Source organism: Capricornis sumatraensis, chromosome 6 (genome assembly GCF_032405125.1).
Source record: "Capricornis sumatraensis isolate serow.1 chromosome 6, serow.2, whole genome shotgun sequence".
NCBI classification, from domain to species: Eukaryota; Metazoa; Chordata; class Mammalia; order Artiodactyla; family Bovidae; genus Capricornis; species Capricornis sumatraensis.
The window spans coordinates 37,648,949-37,670,027 of NC_091074.1; the positions used below are offsets into that span (position 1 = coordinate 37,648,949).

A 21,079-nucleotide genomic window follows, 5' to 3' on the forward strand; every position below is an offset into this window, starting at 1 on the left:
AGTGGTTTTATAATTATAAGGGTAGTAGTTATGTAAAGTGGTGGTAGTTATGTATAATTATAAGGGTAGTAGTTAAAGTAATGGCCCTAATAAAAATATCCATAGTTAAAAATAATATAGTCTATTCCTTGTAAGGAGCTCAGAGGAATTAATTCTGTTGTTGTCTTAGTTTACCTATTTGTAAAGCAGAAAGAGAACTCTTGTTTATCACTGTATTTGATTAGGAATTCTGAAAAAAATAAAATAGAAATAAAAATGATAAATTCTTTTGCCTAATGCTAGGACAGTGGGAGCTTAGCTCAAGCTGGATGTATAAATTACGATGGGTATTCAGTTGCATGTAAGAAAACTCCAACTACAGCAACTTAAACTCAAGAGTTACTTTCTTCTTGTGACAAGTTACATAGAGATGGATATTCTGTATTTATGATGTCAGCAGCTCTTTTCTGCCCTGTCAGTGGTCACAGAATGGTACCTACACATCTAGGTTTCTAATGAGCATTAGGGGAAGGAACAAAGAAAAAGAAGAATTAAAAAAAGCTATGCCATCCAAGTTTGCTTTGTGTAACAACTGTTCCTAGGAGCCTGAAGAAATGAAGTCTAATTACATCTCTTACCTAGTTGCATACTATCCCCTAGGTGCAACAGAGTCTGGGAACCTGAGTATTTTTAAATGGTTATGTCATCATTCCAAATAAGACTAGGATTCTGGTACTGAGAAGGAGGAGAAAGTGGCTGATGGGCAAGTAACCAATAGTGTTCACTATACTCATGTTTAATCTATAAAACCATCTGGAGTGGGAAAAGCTATGGGCCATCTGCAGAAAGAATTGAAATATTAGTAGTTTGTGCAGAGTGAAGCAATGTTTATCAACACTATAGAAATGAAGCAGAGAGTCATACTCCATAATGATATTCTGGCTCAGAGGAGGCAGAGAATAGTACAAACATTTATTAAACATTTACTTTGTGCCCAATTGTGCAAAGCATTCTACATACTTTATCACACACCCACTTTAGGAAGCAAGGTACTATTATTCTTACTTTGCAAATGAGAACCTGAGACTAAGAGAAATTGACTTGTCTAAGGTCTAGAAAGTGGCTGAGCTGGTATGTGAACTCAAGCCATTTGCCACCACAGCTCAAGCTCTTGGTCATTAAGCCAGTGATTCGCAAACGTTAGCATGCATTAGACTCCTGGAGGGCTTGATAAAACATGGATTGCTGAGTTCCAGTAGCAGAATTTCTGATTCAGTAGGTCTGGGGTAGGGCCTGAGAACTTGCATTTTTAATGACTTCCCAAATCGTGCTGATGTTGCTAGTTCGCAGCCACTACTCTAAGAAGTGCTGTCGGCTGATAACAATGAATTGAAGAACAACTAATACTTATTGTAGATACACTATGTTTGAGCTCTCTCATTCTTAAGAGGGAATGTTAGGTAGGTATTATCTCTGTTTTATATATGGGTCTCAAATAAATTAAATACCTTGCCTAAGTCCACCCTGCTAATAAGTGTTACAACTAGCTAGTATTCAAAACTGGGTCTTTGAAGCCCCAGAGCCCACTAAACCATCTATGGCTTTTCCAGGTGAGGAAAGTATTGGCTGCCCTACTTTCCATTTCACACCCGCTCCTGTAGTGCTGCTTTTACTAACCTGCTGCCTCCATATCTTTCTCATTTTGCCTCATCTCTGTTTTTTCCATCAGGGGGGAAAGGGTTTCTCTTCACTGTGGCTGACCTTCAGGCTGGAGTCGTTCGATATCATCATGATGACAGTGACTCCACCAAAGACTTTGTGGTCTTCAGGATATTTGACAGCGAACACAGCATCCAACATAAGTTTCCCATCAACATCTTGCCCAAAGATGACAGTCCGCCATTCCTCATAACAAATGTTGTGATTGAACTGGAAGAGGGGCAGACCATACTAATTCAGGGTTCCATGCTGAGAGCTTCAGACATGGACTCCAGTGATGACTACATCTTCTTTAATATCACGAAACCCCCACAAGCTGGAGAGATCATGAAGAAACCAGCGCCAGGACTGATAGGTGAGTCCTGGGCAGTTAAGATCACTTGTGTCAGAATTTGTGCTAAAAGAGACATCAAGTCTATGAGGTAAGATGCTATTATTATTATTCCCATTTCACAGATGGGAAGACTGAGACTTAGGTTAAGTTGATCTATCCATCTGGAACTGGGCCTCAAGGTAACCATTACACTATGAAAAATTAAGTCTATGATATAAGGTGATAGGACAAATAAGGTTGAAGAGATATTTTGACCTATTCTAGATTATTGATAAAAAGTTTCATGAAAACTTTTATTTACACTTTGTTAGAATAATTTCACAACTACTTTTTGAAGTAGATAGGTAAGGAGCTTGACAAAATAGGCGTCAAGCAGTTTTACCTAAGACTATTTGTTTTTTAAACATATTTGATTTTATTTTTAATAGATTATTTAAAAAATCGAGGTATAGTTGACGCACTATATATTACATGTTTTAGGTGTGCAGCATAGTGATCCACAATGTTAGAATGTTATACTCCATTTATTGTTATTATAAAATATGGTTATATTCCCTGTGTTGTATAATGTATTTTGAAGCTGCTTTATTTTATGCATAGTAGTGGACACAGCAGTTGGTACTTCTTAATCCCATACCCCTATATTGCCCCTCTCCCTTCACTCTCCCCACCGGTAGTCACTCATTTGTTCTCTGTATCTGTGAGTCTGTTTCTTTTTTTTGTTACATTCACCACTTGTTCTACTTTTTAGATTCCACATGTAAGTGATATATAGAATTTGCCTTTCTCTGGTTGACATTTCATTTATCATAATAGCTTTCAAGTTCATCTGTGTTGTTTTAAGTGGCATAATTTCATTGTTTTTAATAGCTGAGTAGTATTCCATTATGTGTGTGTGTGTGTGAATGGCACATCTTTGACCGTTCGTTTATTAATGTCCACTTGGGTTGCTTCCATATTGAGGCAATTGTAAATAGTGCTGCAATATACATTGGGGTGCATATATCGTTTCAAATTAGTGTTTTCACTTTTTTCAACTGTATATCTAGGAGTGGAGTTGCTGGGATATATGGTAAATTCTATGTCTAGTTTTTTAAAGAAATTTTCATATTGCTTTCCACAGTAGCTATATCAATTTACATCCCACCAAGAGTGTACAAGGTTTCCTTTTCTTCACATTCTTGCCAGCATTTGTTATTTGTGTTAGCCATTTCTTACTTGTGATGGCCATTCTGACAGGTGTGAAATGATATCTCATTTGCATTTCTTTGATGATTAGTGGTATTGAGCATCTTTTCATCTGCTTGTTGGCAATCTCTAAATCTTATGTGGAAAAATGTCTATTCTAGACTTCTGCCATTTTTTAATTGGGTTTTTTTGTTACTTTGCTATTGAGTTATATGAGCCATTTGTGTATTTTGGATTTTAATCCCTTATTTGTCATATTATTTGCAAATATTTTCTCCCATTCAGTAGACTGTCTTTTTGTTGTGGTGATAGTTTCTTTCATTGCACTTTTAAGTTGAACTAGGTACAATTTGTTTATTTTTGTTTTAGGAGACAGAGCCAAAAAAAAAACCTCAGTATAGTTTATGTCAAAGAGTGTTCTGCCTGAGTTTTCTTCCAGGGGTTTTATGGTTTCAGGTCTTACATTTAGGTCTATAATCCATTTTGAGCTTATTTTTGTCTATGATATTAGTTCAAAGCTCAGTTGTGTTCAACTCTTTGTGACCCCATGAACTGTAGCCCGCCAGGTTCCTCTGTCCATGGTATTTTCCAGGCAAGAATTGTCTAGGGGATCTTCCTGACCCAGGGATCGAACCTGGTTCTCCTGCACTGCAGGAAGACTCTTTACCATCTGAACCACCAGGAAAGCCATATGGTGTTAGAGAATGGTCTAATTTCATTGTTTTACACATAACTGTCCAGTTTTCCCAGCACCACTTATTGAAGAGAGTGTCATTTCTCCATTGTATAGTGTTGCCTTCTTTGTTGCAGATTAATTGAGTATAAGTGCATGGGTTTATCTCTGGGTTCTCTGTTTTTTTCCATTAATCTGTGTGTCTGCTGTGTGCCAGTATCACACTGTTTTGATTACTGTAGCTTTGTAGTACAGTCTGAAGTCATTGTGTGTTTCCTCCAGCTCTGTTCTTTCTCAAGATTGCTTTGACAATCTGGAGTTTGCTGTTTCCATACAAAATTTAAACTTATTTGTTCTAGTTATGTGAAAAATGCCCTTGGTATATTGATAGGGATTACATTGAATCTGTAGATCGTCTTGGGTAATATGGTCACTTTAACAATTTTAATTCTTCCAGTACGTGAACATGATATATCTTTTCCTCTGTTTGTGTTGTCTTCAGTTTCTTTCATCAGTGTCTTAATATCAGATATATTTTAATAACCCTGTACTCTTCTCTCCTCACTGCTTTTGATGTCATGGTGGTGGTTTAGTTGCTAAGTTGTGTCCAACCCTTGCAACCCCATGGATTCCTCTGTCCATGGGATTTCCAAGGCAAGAATAATGAGGTGGGTTTCCATTTCCTTCTCCAGAGGATTTTCTGACCCAGGGATTGGACCTATGTCTCCTGTGTTGGCAGGCAGATTCTTTACTGCTAAGCCACCAGAGAAGCCCTTTTGATGTCATATATTACATCCAATTGTTTTATGAATCCCTTAACTGCTTATTGTGGATGTAGATGATTTTACCACTTTTGTTTTTTAATCTTCCTCATATCTTTGTGCGTGAATGGCTTACTAACTTTGTGCTGTATGTTTACCTTTACTAATGAGCATTTTCCTTTTGCAATTTTCATGTTTCTAGTTGTGGTATTTTATTTTTCTCTTAAAATTCCTTCAACACTTCTTGTTAAGCTGGTTTGGTGGTGTTGAACGCTTATCTTCTGTTTGCCTGTTGATCTCTCCATCAAATCTGAACAAGAGTCTTGCTGGGTAGAATATTCTTGGTTGTAGGTTTTTCTTTTTCATCACTTTAAATATATTGTGCCACTCTCTTTTGGCCTGCAGAATTTTTGTTGAAATTCACCTGATAGCTTTATGTAGGGTTCCTTTATAAATTATTTGATGATTTTCCCTTGCCACTTTTAATATTCTGCCTTTATGTTTAATTTTGCCATTATAATTATAATGTGTCTTGGTGTGTTCCTCTTTGAGTGAATCCTATATAGGACTCCCTGTACTCCCTAAACTTAGATAGCTGTTTTCTTTACCAGGTTAGGGAAGTTTTTGACATGTCTTCAAATATGTTGATAGGTTCTCTCTCACTTAGGGGGTTGATGTTGTCCCAGAGGTCTCTCAAATTGTCCTTATTTCTTTTCATCTTTTTTCTTTTGTCTACTTAGCATCAGTGGTTTCTACTACTCTGTCTTCCAGCACGCTTCCAGTTCCTTTATATCATTTAGTCTACTCTTGATTCCTTCTAGGATATTTTTCACTTCAGTTATTGTATTCTTCACCTCTGTCTGGTTGTCCTTCATGTTTTTTAACTTTTCATTAAAAAAATTTCTCATGCTGTGCATCCATTTTTCTCTTGGGTTATTTGATTATCTTTATAATCACTACCTTGAACCCTTTCTCAGGTCGATTGCCTATCTCTATTTTGGTTAGTTATTCTTATGGGGTTTTATCTTATTTGTTTGAAACACATTCCTTTATTGCCTCCTTTTACCTAGATTGCTGTTTTTATTTTTATGTATCTGGTAGGTTGGTTATTCTTTCTGACCTTGGAGAAGCAGCCCTTTGTAGGAGATATCATATGTGTCCTAGCAACACATCGCCCTCTCATCACCCGAGCGATATGCTCTAGGGGATGTGCGTGTCTTCCTATTGTGCTGGGCTGACTATGTAGACAGTCTAATATGCTTGGTTTAGTCCCTGTCCAGTTGGTTGCCAGGCCCTGCATTGCATGGAGGTTGCTGGCTGTTGGTTGGTGGGACCAGGTCACAAGGTGGTACTAGTGCTGGCTTATTGTTGGGTTGGGTCAAGACGCAGGAGACTCTGGGGCTGTTACCACCCAGTGGTGGGTAGAACCAGGTCCTAGGGCTAGTGTGGCCCACTGGCAGGCAGAGTCAGATACTAGAGTCTAGTTATAGAACCTAGGGGACCTAGAGCTGGTTTTGCATCACTGGTGTGTGGGACTACTTCCTGACACTGTTGAGTGCAGGGTCTGGGGAGTCCTGAATCTTGTGTTGGCTTGCTAGTGGACAGGACCATGGTCTGGTTGATCAGGCTGTGTTTGCAGGCTGCATATCTGGGGTTTTATGCAGTTGTTACCTGCCCACTGGTGGATACAACTAGTTCAGAAGCTACAGCAGGCTCCCTGGAGAATGGGTCTGGGGTCCAGGCTATTCTAGAGTTGATGTCTACCCATAGATGGCTGGAGTTGGGTCATGTGGGCAGGGCTGTGTCCAGAGGCAACTGTTGGCTCAGGAGGTCCTAAGACAGCCTGAATGAGGTTGTGTCCCTACCCAGTTAGTTGCTTGGCCTAAGACATCCCAGCACTGGAGCCCCCAGGCCTGTGGCCTGGATCAGGGCTTGGTCTTGGCCCTAATAAGCTACAAGGAGGATTCCACAGTGGTGCTTGCTAGAGCCAGTGTCTGTGTGGTAGAACAGGTTCCCAAAAATGACTGCTGCCAGTATCTGTGTCCCCAGAGTGAACTGTGGTTGTTCCTGTCTCTCCAGGAGGTTCTCCTAGACAAGCAAGTGGTTCTGACCCAGTTCAGTCCACTTCAGTTCAGTCCAGTCCAGTTCAGTTCAATCTAGCATAGTCAAGTTCAGCCCAGTTCAGTTCAGTTCAATCTCTCAGTCGTGTCCAACTCTTTGTGACCCCATGGACTGTAGCACGCCAGGCTTCCCTATCTATCACCAGCTCCCAGAGCTTGCTCATACTCATTCATCAAGTCAGTGATGCCATCCACCCATCTCATCCTCTGCCATCCTCTTCTCCTTCTGCCTTCAGTCTTTCCCAGGATCAGGGTCTTTTCCAATGAGTTGGCTCTTTGCATCACATGGCCAAAGTATTGCAGCTTCAGCCTCAGTCCTTCCAATGAATATTCAGGACTGATTTCCTTTAGGATTTACTGGTTTCATCTCCTTGCAGTCCAAGGGACTCTCAAGAGTCTTCTCCAACACCACAGTTCAAAAGCACCAGTTCTTTGGTGGTCAGCTTTCTTCATGGTCCGACTCTCACATCCATACATGACCACTGGAAAAACCATAGCTTTGACTAGATGAACCTTTGTCAGCAAAGTCATGTTTCTGCTTTTTAATATGCTGTCTAAATTTGTCATAGCTTTTCTTCCAAGGAGCAAGCATCTTTTAATTTCTGACCTAGACTTCTGCCAAATTACTGCTTCTTCCCTGGGTCCTGAGGCATGTGAGATTCTTGGTGTGCCTTTTAAGAGTGATGTCTGTATTTCCCCCATGTCCAAGGTGGTGCAGTGGTAAAGAATCTGCCTGCCAATGCAGGAGATGTAGGAGACCCATGGATCATGGGTCAGGAAGATCCCCTGGCAGAGGAAACGGCAACCCACTCCAGTAGTTTTCCCTGGAGAATCCCATGGACAGAGGAGCCTGGCAGGCTACAGTCCAGGGGGTTGCAAAGAGTCAGTCATGACTGAGTGTGCATGCACACACTCTATTTCCCCCAGCTGTCTGGGATTATCAGAAATAACCCTATAGGTCCTCAAAGTCAAATGCCCTGGAGACTCATCTTCCCAAGTGCAGGATCCCTGGGCTTAGACTTGGAGTCCTTTGAGAGAAACTCTGCACTTGTAATTATTCTCCTGTACGTGTATTGCCCAGCCTGGGGTATGATACTCGACTATATTGTGACTGTAGTCCTCCTACCAACCTTATTGTGGTTTCTTCTTTATAACCTTGATTGTAGATCTCCTCTGGTATGTTCTGGACTTTTTCACTGATGGGTGTTCTGAAGATAGTTATAATTTTGGTATGCCCATGAGAGGAAGTGAGCTCAGGGTCTTTTTCTCCTCTGCCATCTTGGCTGACTTTAAGACTGTTTCTTGAAAATATTTGTCTGATGCTAATTTTTCTATATACTAAGGCAGAGGTAGTAATTTTAATTTTTATGCTTTATTATTTATAAGCTTTGATTTTTGTTGTTCAGTCACTAAGTTGTGTCTGACTCTTTGAGACTGACCCCATGAACTGCAGCATGTCAGGCTTCCCTTCCTTTGCTGTCTCCCAGAGTTTGCTCAGACTAATGTCCATTGAGTCAGTGATGCCATCTTATCATCTAAGCTGTCACCTCCTTCTTCTTCTGCTTTGATAAGAGCATTTAATAATGATTCCTCAAAAAAAAAATGATTCCTCAACCAAACTACTATACACAAAATTGATAAGCATTAAGGATTTACTGTATAGCACAGGGAACTATATTCAGTATCTTCTAATAATCTATAGTAGAAAAGAATCTGGAAAAAAATATGAATTACTTTGCTATATACCTGAAGCTAACACAATATTGTAAATCAGCTACACTTAACAAAATACTCCTTGGGTACATGCAACATATTAGGGAGAAAAACTTGTAGATAAATCCAAAATTATTTTACCCCAACACCTACAGACAGTTACAAAGATATGTGGTATTTTGTGGACTCCATAGGCTATCCAGTCCCTGGCTTCATTCAGAGGGATCTATTCAATGGCATCATTTACTATCGTCACTTTGGTGGAGAAATCTTTGAAGATTCATTTGAATTTGTCCTGTGGGACAGCCACGAACCTCCAAATCTCTCAGTGCCACAGGTAAGAGTCCATCTCTGAACACTTTCCCAAAATCTTGTCCACAGATATCAGTTCTGGAAGATATTATTAGAAACTCTGTGAAAACAGATTGCAAAGTTTGAGGAGCAATGGAAGAAGCAAAATTAAGTCCATTTCCTTGCAATATAACTGCTTTTTAATATTTACTTTCCCCCAAACTTACGTGAATAGCTTATGTTCACATTGTTCAAACCTATGAGAAAGTGGAAGTCACTCAGTCATGTCCTACTCTTTGCGACCCCATGGACTATACAGTCCATGGAATTCTTCAGGCCAGAATATTGGAGTGGCATGCTGTTCCCTTCTCCAGGGGATCTTCCCAACCCAGGGATCAAACCCATGTCTCCCTCATTACAGGTGGATTCTTTACCAGCTGAGCCACAGGGGAAGCCCAAGAATACTGAAGTGGATTACGTAAATGTCCACGTATGCAGTGTTTTCAAAGTTAGTTAACTATGGAACCCTTTTATGAAGAGAGATTTGCTTGCTTCATAACACTAAAAAAAAAACCCCACTGATTTATTTTATGTGTAGTGGTTAAAATACAGGTTCTGTAGTTGGACTGTCTTTTTCTCCTGTCCTTGGCATTAACTGACCTGTGCCTCAGTTTCGTTATCTGTAAAACAGATAAAACAACTTACGACATAATACATATGAGTATGGTAAACCTTCTGGCACCTAGTAAGTACTCAATGAATATATTTGCTTTTATTTATTGTTGCTTTTGAAGAACTAAGAGTTTTATTAACACTCAAATATTTTATTTAAATATACAGAATACAAAAATAGGCTTAAGGAGCCATCATCCTGTAGAAATTACAGAAAAAAAGGGTCTGGACAGCTATAAAGGGGTAGATATCTTGTGAGGAGAGGGCAGTTGGTGGTAGGGATGGACAAATGTCTTCTGAAAATAAATGACACACACTATGTATGGTTCTTTTTGCCGGGCATTTTATACCTCTTATTTTAGAAGTTAGCATATGCAGGGGTCTAAACAAATTTTGAACCTGATCCCTACTGGTTGTATAATATCATCTCATAGTGTTACTGTCCTTGACATTAGCCAATATGTAGACGATTGGGTTATTCATCTGTTTGCCAGGATAAAGGTAACAAAAGGGGATGATCGGGAGGAATGATATGCACGGCTCAGAAACTGAAGGAGGTAGATGCTCCTTGCCAAAAGAAATACTGGAAAAATGAATGAAGAAATTCTCAATTCGTCTGCTTATTGACTAAAAAAAAATTCCTTTACGTAGAACAGCTTCCTCTTTTCATCAAAGTATATAATTGTGCCACTTATTGATTCCTTTTTTCTTGAAATCTTAGTTGATCTGACAGTCCAAAATGAAAACTATTAGTAGGATTTATTTCTACATCTTCTGTTGTATCCATTCAACTGTGCTATGTTTCTGACTAGAATACCATATCACTTTTAGCAAACTATAGGCCTTTTTGAAAATAGGAAATTCAGGACTACTTTTTACTTTTCAGCTATTGCATATTTTATAGATCATATTTTTCGTACTCACCTGTATAGATGTCAGTTTTCTCTAGTAAAGACCGCAGTAATGAAAACTTTACTGAAATAAAATTGTTTGTAAATCTTAACAAATAAGTCATTAAATTCTATAGATCCAGTTATGTTTATTCCCCATTATGGTTGTGCTTCTAAGGAAATCATATCATATTTTTCTCTGCTTTTATTTATCTTCTTAACCTATGTTGAATGGGGAGGGAGAAAAGAAAGAAGGGAAGGGTTGGAAAGAGAGAGAGAGAACATGAGGAGAGATAGAGGGATAAAGAGAGAGAGAAATGGGGAGAAAAAGAATTTTGCTCTGTTTTCATGTACCACCTACTTTCTGACTCCTAAATATCCTCCAGCTCAGACTTGTGTACCTACACCCGTACCTGACATCTCTACATTTATGTTGAACTCAACATGTTCACAAGACATTTAGCCTATTTCGCTAAAACTATGCAAAGCCACGGTAACTGGAATTTCTGTAGTCATCCCTACCCTCTTTCTGTTGAGTTATCTCTGTAACCAGTCAGCTAGTATTACTAAACCTTCTTGAGAAATTTCTCTCATCTATCTCTACTTACCCCAACCCACTGTCATTGCTTTTGTTTCAACTTTCATCTTTTTTGAACTAGATTATTCTCCGAATCTCTCACATGGTTTCTTAAGAATAGAAGCAATTAACTGCAACCTTTGAGGACAATTATTTAAGGACAAATAAAATAAAATTCATTGATGGACTTCCCTGGTAGCCGGTAGTAAAGAATCTGCCTGCCGATGCAGGAGACACGGGTTTGATCCCTGGGTCAGGAAGATCCCCTGGAGAAGGAAATGTAACCCACCCCAGTATTCTTGTTTGGGAAATCCCAAGGACAGAGGAGTCTAGTGGGCTGCAGTCCATGGGGTCACAAAGAGTGGAACACAGCTAAGTGACTAAACAACAAATACAAATTCATTGATACAGAAGCAATATGTTGAGTAGAATTCATCTGGTTGTTTTTTTCTTTTTTTCCCAACTCTCCCTCTTCTGGTCTTTAGCAGCTTTAGCTTCTCTAGATGTGGACCAGTTCTCAGCTATAACATCATCTGCTCCAGGAATCCTTCTCTGATCCTCTTATTCCCATTTCCCCAGGTTTGGCTACCTGGTCCTTTTACATGATCTGATACCAAGTTACTATAATGTGAGGCCATTATTTATTTTATTGGATCAATGGTGAGCTCATTAATGACAGGGATCCTGATATATTTATCTCTGTGTCTTCAGATCTTGGTACCTGCCTCAGAGCAGAACCCCAAGAATTGTATGTTGGTTCTAAAACTAACTGGTTCTTTCAACTTGTAATGAAACTAGGAGGAAATAAAAAGACCCAACCATTTGGCAGGGACTGGGGAAAAAGTGAGATAGGGAGGTAATAAGTGTAAAGCTTTAGTTTTCAGAGTTTTCAGGAATTAGTGTGGTGTATAAAAACAAAACAATTATTTTGTATATATGTGTGCGCTTAAGAGTTTCTATGTTATAATTATATCATCACTGAAACTCCAATTCTTAAGGAATGCAAATGATTACCTGGTTTATTTGATGATTGCATCTTCAATTTGTACAAATATCTAGTCACGTCCAACAGATAAAAATGTATTTAAAATATTCAACAAAATGTAATTTTCAGCTGTTCAACTATAAGACCAGATGAAATGGTTACTTGATTGGAGCTTTTGTGAACAGAAGGTTCCTGGGTCACTGAAGATTAAACTCAAGCCCTGGATTTTTTCAGCCATACTGTTAGAATAATTCCTTTCATAGGGGCAGGGACCAAAGATTTTCTCACATAAGTTTCTGGTCAAAGCAGGGAGGAAGTTGTGTAAGTGGAGATGCCCCTTGCCTCCTCTTATCCTTCCCATCTGGATAGTCCTACTGAGCAATCTACCTACCCATCAAGAAAGTATTAGCCAGGAGCCCCTCTCTCTTTCCATCTTGGCTATCATGACTGTTGCCAAATAAAGCCTCACTTACTCAATTTGGTTTTGAAACATATTTTCTTAGATTATTAAGTGTAAAGTTGCTTGTATCAGCACCCAAAATACTCATCAGCAGAAGACTGGTTTAAAAACCTGTGGTATATCTATACAGTAAAATACTATCAAACCAACCAACCAACCAAAAAAAAGAGCAAATCCATGGGAGATATTATGTATCTTAATTGCAGTGTTATCTTCACAGGTATATATGATTGTCAAAACTCATCAAATTATAGACTTAAATTGAATGCAGTTCATTGTATGTAGAGTAGTCCTCAATAAAGCTGACCATAAAAAGAAAATATTTTCTTCTTTATTCTTCTCAGTAGAGAGCTTTAGAAAGCTTACACTTGAGGTCTTAGTCTAGGAGAGCATAATGTTAGCAGTAAAATAGAGAGCCAAACATAAGAATAGAAGAAAGAGAACTAAGAAACTGAAAGAAAGGAAGCAGATACCACAAAGGCCTGTGTGTGAAGTGAGAGGAAGGAAATGTAATGTGACCAGTGGAGAGAACAGGCAGCTGGGATGGGCATTTATCAGAAGTCAGACTGGAGAGTGGAGTGCACAAAACTAGCATTGGGTATAATTCCAGTGCCAGAATTTATTTGGTATAATTGTTCTGAGGTTGTGGGCCATCTGCCTGGTGGCTCTATGGTGGAGTTAATGGTGACCTCCTTCAAGAGGGCTTATGCCACATGCTCTGACCCAGGTCTGCTGGAATCAAGATTGCTGGGAGGAATATCAATAACCTCAGATACGCAGATGACACCACCCTTATGGCAGAAAACAAAGAACTAAAGAGCCTCTTGATGAAAGTGAAAGAGGAGGGTGAAAAAGTTGGCTTAAAACTCAACATTCAAAAAACTAAGATTGTGCCATCTGGTCCCATCACTCCATGGCAAATAGATGGAGAAACCATGAAAATAGGGACAGACTTTATTTTATGGGGCTCCAAAATCACTGCAGATGGTGATTGCAGCCATGACATTAGAAGATACTTTCTCCTTGGAAGAAAAGCTATGACCAACCTAGACAGCATATCAAAAAGCAGAGACATTACTTTGCTGACAAAGGTCCATCTAGTCAAAGCTGTGGTTTTTCCAGTAGTCATGTATAGATGTGAGAGTTGCACCATAAAGAAAGCTGAGTGCCCAAGAATGGATGCTTTTGAACTGTGGTGTTGGAGAAGACTCTTGAGAGTCCCTTGGACTGCAAGGAGATCCAACCAGTCTATCCTAAAGGAAACCAGTCCTGAGTATTCATCGGAAGGACTTATGTTGAAGCTGAAACTCCAATACCATGGCCTTCTGATGCAAAGAAATAACTCATTTGGAAAGACCCTGATGCTGGGAAAGATTGAAGGCAGGAGAAGAACGGGACGACAGAGAATGAGATGGTTGGATAGCATCACTGACGCGATGGATATGAGTTTGAGCAAGCTCTGGGGGTTGATGATGTATAGTGAAGCCTGGTGTTCTATGGTCCATGGGGTCACAAAGAGTCAGACACAACTGAGTGACTGAACTGAATTGAACTGAAGTGATAATTCCTGTCGGTGAAAAATAGCATTGAAAATCTCAAAGGATCGGCTTCCCTGGTGGTGCTAATGTTAAAGAACTCTCCTGCCAATGCAGAAGACATGAGATGCAGATTGGATCCCTGGGTCAGGAACATCCCCTGGAGGGGAGGGCATGGCATCCTACTCCAGTATCCTTGCCTAGAGAATCCCATGCACAGAGGAGCCTGGAGGGCTATAGTCCATTGGTTTGCAAGGAGTCGGACATGACTGAAGTAACTTAGCATGCACACACACAGTCTCAAAGGAAGATGAAGAAGAAGGAATCAGATAGGAGTCAAACCTCAGAGCAGAGAAGGGATCAAAAATCCAGGCTCACAAGAAAGGTAGATACTAGCTGATGGAGTGTCATATTGTGACGTGTATTCTGAGGGTCAAGGTTACTCATTGTCATTTTATATACTGATTTATTTCTTTATTTTCTGATTTCCCACCAATCTGTCAGTGGGTGCTTGTTGCCTCCAGTAGACTGGAGGCATGTAGAGGAAGGCAGCAGGCAAGAGCCCAGTGACCGGTATGGACACGAGTTTTCCACTGTGTGGGAATGGGTATTTAATTAGGTCTTTTTTACAACCAAATTTCAGTAAGAATGGGAACAGTTTATTTCTCTATGGAGTTTGTTAAAATTGGATTTTTTCTCACCCACAGAATACACATACACTAATTATTTGGACATGCATAAATATGTAAAGATACATCAACTTAGGCAATCATAAAGCATGTTGAAAAATGGGCCCACCAAGAATTACTACTGGGGTGTAAAAAAGCATTGCTTATACATTCTTTTGGTACAAAGAGCACACTAGAGAATAAATTTGCATAGAAAATGGTCTCTTTGAATGCACAATAAGTATTGTTTCCTTATTAAATCCAGTTTTTCAATTAAGTGGAGCCTCACTGATCCACACCATGACTGGGAGGTCCCACAGAGAATTTCTGAACTTTGTAGATTAGCAAAAAACTGTAATTGGAAAAAAAAATCATGACATAGATTCCAGGAAACTAGAGAAATGACTGTCATTGTGTTCCATTATTTTGATAACTGGGTTTAGTTTTTAATTATTGAAATACTTCATAATGGAGTAGTAAATATGCTATGAAGTGAAGTGAAGTGGCTCAGTTGTGTCCGACTCTTTGTGACCCCAGGGACTGTAGCCTACCAGGCTCCTCCGTCCCTGGGATTCTCCAGGCAAGAATACTGGAGTGGGTTGCCATTTCCTTCTCCAGGAGATCTTCCAACCCGGGGATTGAACCCAGGTCTCCCGCATTGCAGGCAGATGCTTTACCATCTGAGCCACCAGGGAAGCTGACTTCTCTGACTTCCCTGGTGGCTCAGATGGTAAAGTGTCCACCTACAATGCAGGAGACCTGGGTTCAATCCCTGGGTTGGGAAGATCTCCTGGAGAAGGGGATGGCAACCCACTCCAGTATTCTTGCCTTCCCCCCCACCAAAAAAAGGAGCTCAAAGAAATATGCTATATGCTTTTCTAAAAGTGATGAAGAATGGAGATAGGAAATTGATTTATTGAGCACCTACCAACAGGTACTCTCTGTGATGTCAGATATCTTGTTTGATCCTAACAACACTTCACTGTAGTAGCCATTCTTATTATTCCCAATGTGCAGAAAGAAAAACTGAGCCCCAAAGGGGTTAAATGATTTGCCCCAGGCAGCAAAAGCTTGTAGGTGGCTGAGCTGATGATCCAGTCTTTTTTATATTATAGCAAAAGCTTAACTATGTTTTAATTTTTGCTTTGTATGTTAATTTTAAAAAGGAATTCTCTTCATTTTCAAATTGGTTCTTGTGAACACCACTTTCTTAGAAAAAATTGGCATTGCTGATCTGTGTTTCAGTGACAATATTAAATACATCAAAACCAGGAGAAGAATATTAATACTTTCATGCATCAGACTTTCATGATGCCAAGCAAATGTTCCATTTCAAGAGAGAGTAATTGCTTTCTTCCAACCAGGCATGGATTATTCTTAAAAAAAGAAAAAAAAGTGATGATAAAAACTGTTTGGCAAAATCTCCTTGCCCTCCTTGCAAGATCTAAAGCTGTGAATGTTTGAGAAAATTCCTAACATCACAAACAGGACATGTAGACTCATTCAGTGAGAAAACATGATAAAGTGCCTCCTACCTACAAAATACCATGCTGGATGTGGTGGAGCTGATATTATGCCTAATTTACAGATAAGAAAATGGACACTCGAAAAATTTGAATGACTTGTTCAAGATAGGTAATTACCAAGTGGGATACTCAGGACTGTCCATTCACTGGCACATTCCATGTGGGACTATACTGTGATCCTCCTCTTGTGGAACTTACAGTCTAGGAGAGATGACATGTAAACTACAAACTAATAATGCAAGACAATGAAATTATAGTGTTTGTCAAGAGATAATGAAAATTCAAGAAAAATGAAATCCAACTGAGAAACTGGAAAACATTTCAAGAAGAGCCCTCAAGAGGATGAAAGAATCGAGTTGGTAGAGAAAACAGGATAAGAGCATTCCAGACTAAAGAAAACATGGTCCAGAGCAGAGAGGCGTGTTTGGGAACCAGGACTGGGTCTGCTTTCTGCAAGCAAGGTGCTAGACTCATGTTAAAAGGTAGCAAAAGCAAAGTTAAAGAGTATGTCCAAACTGTGAAGGGTCTTGAATACCATGCTAGGGAGTTGAGTAATTCTATCCCTCCTGGGTGGTTGTTTAAGATTTCCTTTTTACTTTCTTGTTTTAACAAATTTTACTGAAGTATAGTTAGAGTGTTGTGTTAATTTCAGGTATACAGCAAGTTATTCAGTTACACATATTTGTGTATATATATTCTTTTCCAGGGGCTTCCCAGGTGGCTCAGGGGTAAAGAATCCACCTGCCAATGCACAAGATACAGGAGATGTGGGTTCAGTCCCTGGGTCGGGAAGACCCCTTGGTGGAGGAAATGGCAAACCACTCCTGTATCCTTGCCAGGAGGAACCCATGGACAGAGGAGTCTGGCAGGCTATAGTCCTCGGGTCACACACAGTCGGACGTGACTGGGCAGACACGTGTATTCTTTTTCAGATTCTTTTCCTGGATAGATTAAAAACTATTGAGAATAGTTCCCTGTGCTATACAGTAGGTCCTTGGTGGTCATCTATTTTACATATAGCAGTGTATATGTGTTCATCCTAGCCTCCTAATTTATCCCTCCCTTGCCTTTCCCCTTTGGTAACCATAAATTTGTTTTCTATGTCTGTGGGTCTATTTCTGTTTTGTAGATAACTTCACTTGTATCTTTTTTTAGATCTTTAAGGATGTGAATAACCTGATTTTACTTGTGTTGTTTTAAAAGATAAGACTAGAGGTATGAAAAGTCAAGATTAGTTATTGAAATTAGGGCTGATGGAAAGCTGTTACGACGATACAAGGAAGAAATTATGCAAGCTGGAGCAAGATCAGGAATAGTGGGGCTGACAGCTGGGGAGGAGGGTGTGGTCACTGTTTCGAAAAATTTGTAAATACAAACTCTAGGACTTAGTGATGTGTTCTATGTGGGTAGAAAAAGAGGAACAAAAACTTGTGTCAAGGTTTCCAGGAATTATGAGAGTGGAAGGAGGAAGAGAAAGACCAGGCTGTTGGTAAAGAGAGACGTAAAAGTGAAACCTGATGCTTTCAAACTGTGGTGCTGGAGGAGACTCTTGAGAGTCCCTTGGTCTGCAAGGAGATCAAACCGGTGAACCTAAAGGACACCAACCCTGGATATTTACTGGAAGGTCTGTTACTAAAGTTGAAGGCCCACTACTTTGGCCACCTGATGAGAACTGACTCATTGGAAAAGACCCTGATTCTGGGAAAGACTGAAGGCAAAAGGAAAAGAGGGTGACATAGGATGAGATTGTTAGATGGCATCACAGACTCAATGGACATAAATCTGAGCAAATTCCTGGAGATAGGGGAGGATAGAGGAGCCTGGCATGCTACAGTCACTGGAGTCACAAAGAGTTAGAAAAGACTTAGTGGCTGAGCAACAACAACAAAACATAAAACCAGGAATATATTTTGTGTGTTGTATGCCCATTTGATAGCACTTGGGACTGCACTAAATGTAATTGTGATAATTGTATTTTCAAGATACAGTGAAAAATGGATGGAGAATGATACATCTTTAGCTCATGCTCTTAATAGCTCCTGAACTTTTTCGCTGGATGTGTATTATAAAATTTTTGAAAATCATAGTTGATTGGATGATAGTGGAGTACCTTTTTTCTGGTGTCCTTTTGATATTTCAAATGAATGATACAGATAATTTCTCTCCAGGTGGTGACAATCCATATCACTCCAGTAGATGACCAGCTTCCAAAAGAGGCCCCCGGAGTTTCTCGGCATTTAGTTGTCAAGGAAACAGAGGTGGCCTACATCACTAAGAAACATCTACATTTTATAGATACAGAATCACAAGACAGGGAGCTGCTCTACACAATAACCGCTCCTCCATTTTTCTCCTCCAGCCACAGGTATCTCTATGAAAAGTCATCACTTGGGCTATTAGTTGAAGGTTGTGTTCGAGGATTGAGTTGAAAGTGTCACTGTGTAGTCCTTAGTTCGCTTGCTTTGTTAGTCAGACATGAACTTATATTCAGTTTAGCATTAATTCTAATCTCAAACTTGTCTCATGCCTTCCTTCAAAGGCTATGTTAATAGGTAAATGGCCTGCAACTTGTAGTGTCTTTAGCTTAAGTAGGCTGAAAACAGTCTTTAATCCCTTTTTCTAAAGAGAATGCTTTTTTTTTTTTTTGGTACAATTTATTGAGTCTTCATAGCTTTATTTTTAGATATCTCAGGCTGCAAAAGTGGGCATATTCTATGATTCCAATCCAGAAAGTGCCATGAATATACCTTAGGCTTTAATTATGTACTAAATGATAGTGAGTAAATGTTTTTAGGATGAGTATCTAACAGCATCTCATTGTGGTTAGATTCCCTTTCATCATGTCAGAGCAGAAATTTTGTACATACTTTTTATAGTTATGATGAGAATGGCATTCATGATACTAGACTTAAGGCTAGTAAGTCTTAAGTCCCTGCCCCTGATAGAAAGAGAGACTATAAAGATGGAACATTTGATTTCTTCTGACAATGAGCACTTTTAGCTTTAGAAAATGTGGTTGCAGGCTAACGTGTGACTTAATTTTTACCTGGAAAATTAGCTGATGTGTTCTCTTGTATTTTTCTTTAGACACTTAGATGCTGGGAAATTATTCATGGTGGACAGCATACCAAGGCTAACCAAGACTCCTGCAGCTCCAGGGTTAAAATATTTCACTCAGGTATGATGCTATGCTCAGATGCTGACAAACACATGAAAGTGTCCTCTGAGAAGCTCTGGTGCTCCTAGCTTTTTACTTGAGAATTTTGGCCTTTGACATCCGCCACAAGCAACAAATACCTGATGTCTATATTCTTTCTGTTTGCACATTTCCATTAAGCAAGTGACATGTATTTGAAAATGCTTGATCCAGCCGAATATGTTTATATAATAAAATCTCATTATAATTCTTTTTTTTTTTTCATTATAATTCAATACAGCCTTTTACATCAACTTAGGTTTAGGGCTCTGATTTAGGGACCTGATGCATATGTTTTTATTCCATCAATTTCAGTTCATCTAATAACCTACATGTTAGTTTCCTAGGGCTGCTATGGCAAAGACCACAAACTAGGTGGCTTTAAAGGACTGAGATATATAGTCTTATCGCTCTGGAGGCGAGAAGTCTGAAGTCAGGGTGTCAGCAGGGATACCATCCTCCAAAACCTTGTTCATGGGTGGGGTGGGGGTGTCTTCCCTTTTCTCTTCCCAGCGACTCATGGTTTGCTGGGAATCTTCCATTGCTTGGCTTGCAGATGATCACTCCACTCTCTGCTTCCGTCACCCCATGGCTGGGTTCTCCCTACGTCTCTTCTTATGAGGACACAAGTTATGTAGGATTAAGGGCCACTTTATTCCAGTACAGCCTTACCTTAACTAATTGTGAGTTTTGCCACACCCGTTTTTAAACAAGGTTATAGGTGAGGTGCTGGGGTTTAGATCATCAGCATATCTTTTTTTGTGTGTATGAGGGACAGAATTCAACCCACAATATCTACTGCTTTCCAAAATCCTTCCTTAACCTTCTCCCTACTCCTATGGTTCTATATTCTGAAGACCTGAGTGGGGTCAAAGTAATAATGAGTGCTTAGGCAGCAGCTACGCCTCAGGTTTAAGGTTCAGTATGTTGACTCTCACTGTAGTTTGTTGTTCAGTCTCTAAATCATATCTAAGTCTTTGTGACCCCATGGTAGTTAGAAGTGGTAAATGAATATGGCAACCCTCAGGATGAGTTCTATTATTTTGTTACCTTATTTATTTTATAGATAAGGAAACAGGGGCCTCATCACGTTATTTATTTAATTACTTACTTGGCTGTGCTGGACTTCGTGGCTGCACAGGCTTTTCTCTATTTGTGGTGAGCAGGGGCTGCTCTCTAGCTGGGGTGCACAGGCTTCTCATTGCCGTGGCTTCTCTTGTTGTGGAGCTCGGGCTCCAGGGCGCGTGGGCCTCACAAGTTTAAGTAGCTTGACCAATATAACACAGCTCCTTCATGGTGGAGGAGGGCTGAAATTCAAGGTTCCTGTCTTTTATAGAGTTGGCTGACTTTAAGCACTTGGCATAGTTTCTGATTTTCTTTGTTCTTTTTCCTCCCATTTTTAGAAAATGTGATTTGTAAGATAGAGCTTTGTGGAATCTTCAAATTGATGATAGGAGTGTTTGCAATGTTCCATATTAAGCTAACCTGATGGGTCTCTTAGCCCCAGGTCTTTAGATGTCTCTGATCCTGGCAGTCGGTACCCACATGTCCATCTTGATTTGCTTTGCAGCACGCTGTGAACCATATGAAAGTGGCCTACATGCCACCCATGCAAGATGTAGGTCCGCATCCAAGACACGTCCAGTTTGCCTTTTCCGTCAGTAACCAGCACAGTGGGACGCTATATGGGATCTGCTTTAATATCACGATTCTTCCGGTGGACAATCAGGCCCCAAAGGTAGGTATCATGCTTGATACGAAGGATGAAGAGGAGGGAGGACCTAAGGAGAAA

General features: G+C 39.8%; 1 protein-coding gene across 1 annotated transcript in view; it reads left to right on the forward strand.

Annotated features, from left to right (window-relative positions):
• The window catches only part of FREM1 (FRAS1 related extracellular matrix 1), a 157,132-nt gene that overhangs the window by 32,380 nt on the left and 103,673 nt on the right, over window positions 1-21,079 (forward strand). Inside the window, exons 8-12 of the mRNA XM_068974274.1 lie at window positions 1,709-2,053; window positions 8,682-8,824; window positions 18,260-18,456; window positions 19,179-19,269; window positions 20,858-21,025. Of these exons, the coding sequence (XP_068830375.1) occupies window positions 1,709-2,053; window positions 8,682-8,824; window positions 18,260-18,456; window positions 19,179-19,269; window positions 20,858-21,025 (944 nt within the window). The remainder of the gene's footprint in view (window positions 1-1,708; window positions 2,054-8,681; window positions 8,825-18,259; window positions 18,457-19,178; window positions 19,270-20,857; window positions 21,026-21,079) is intronic.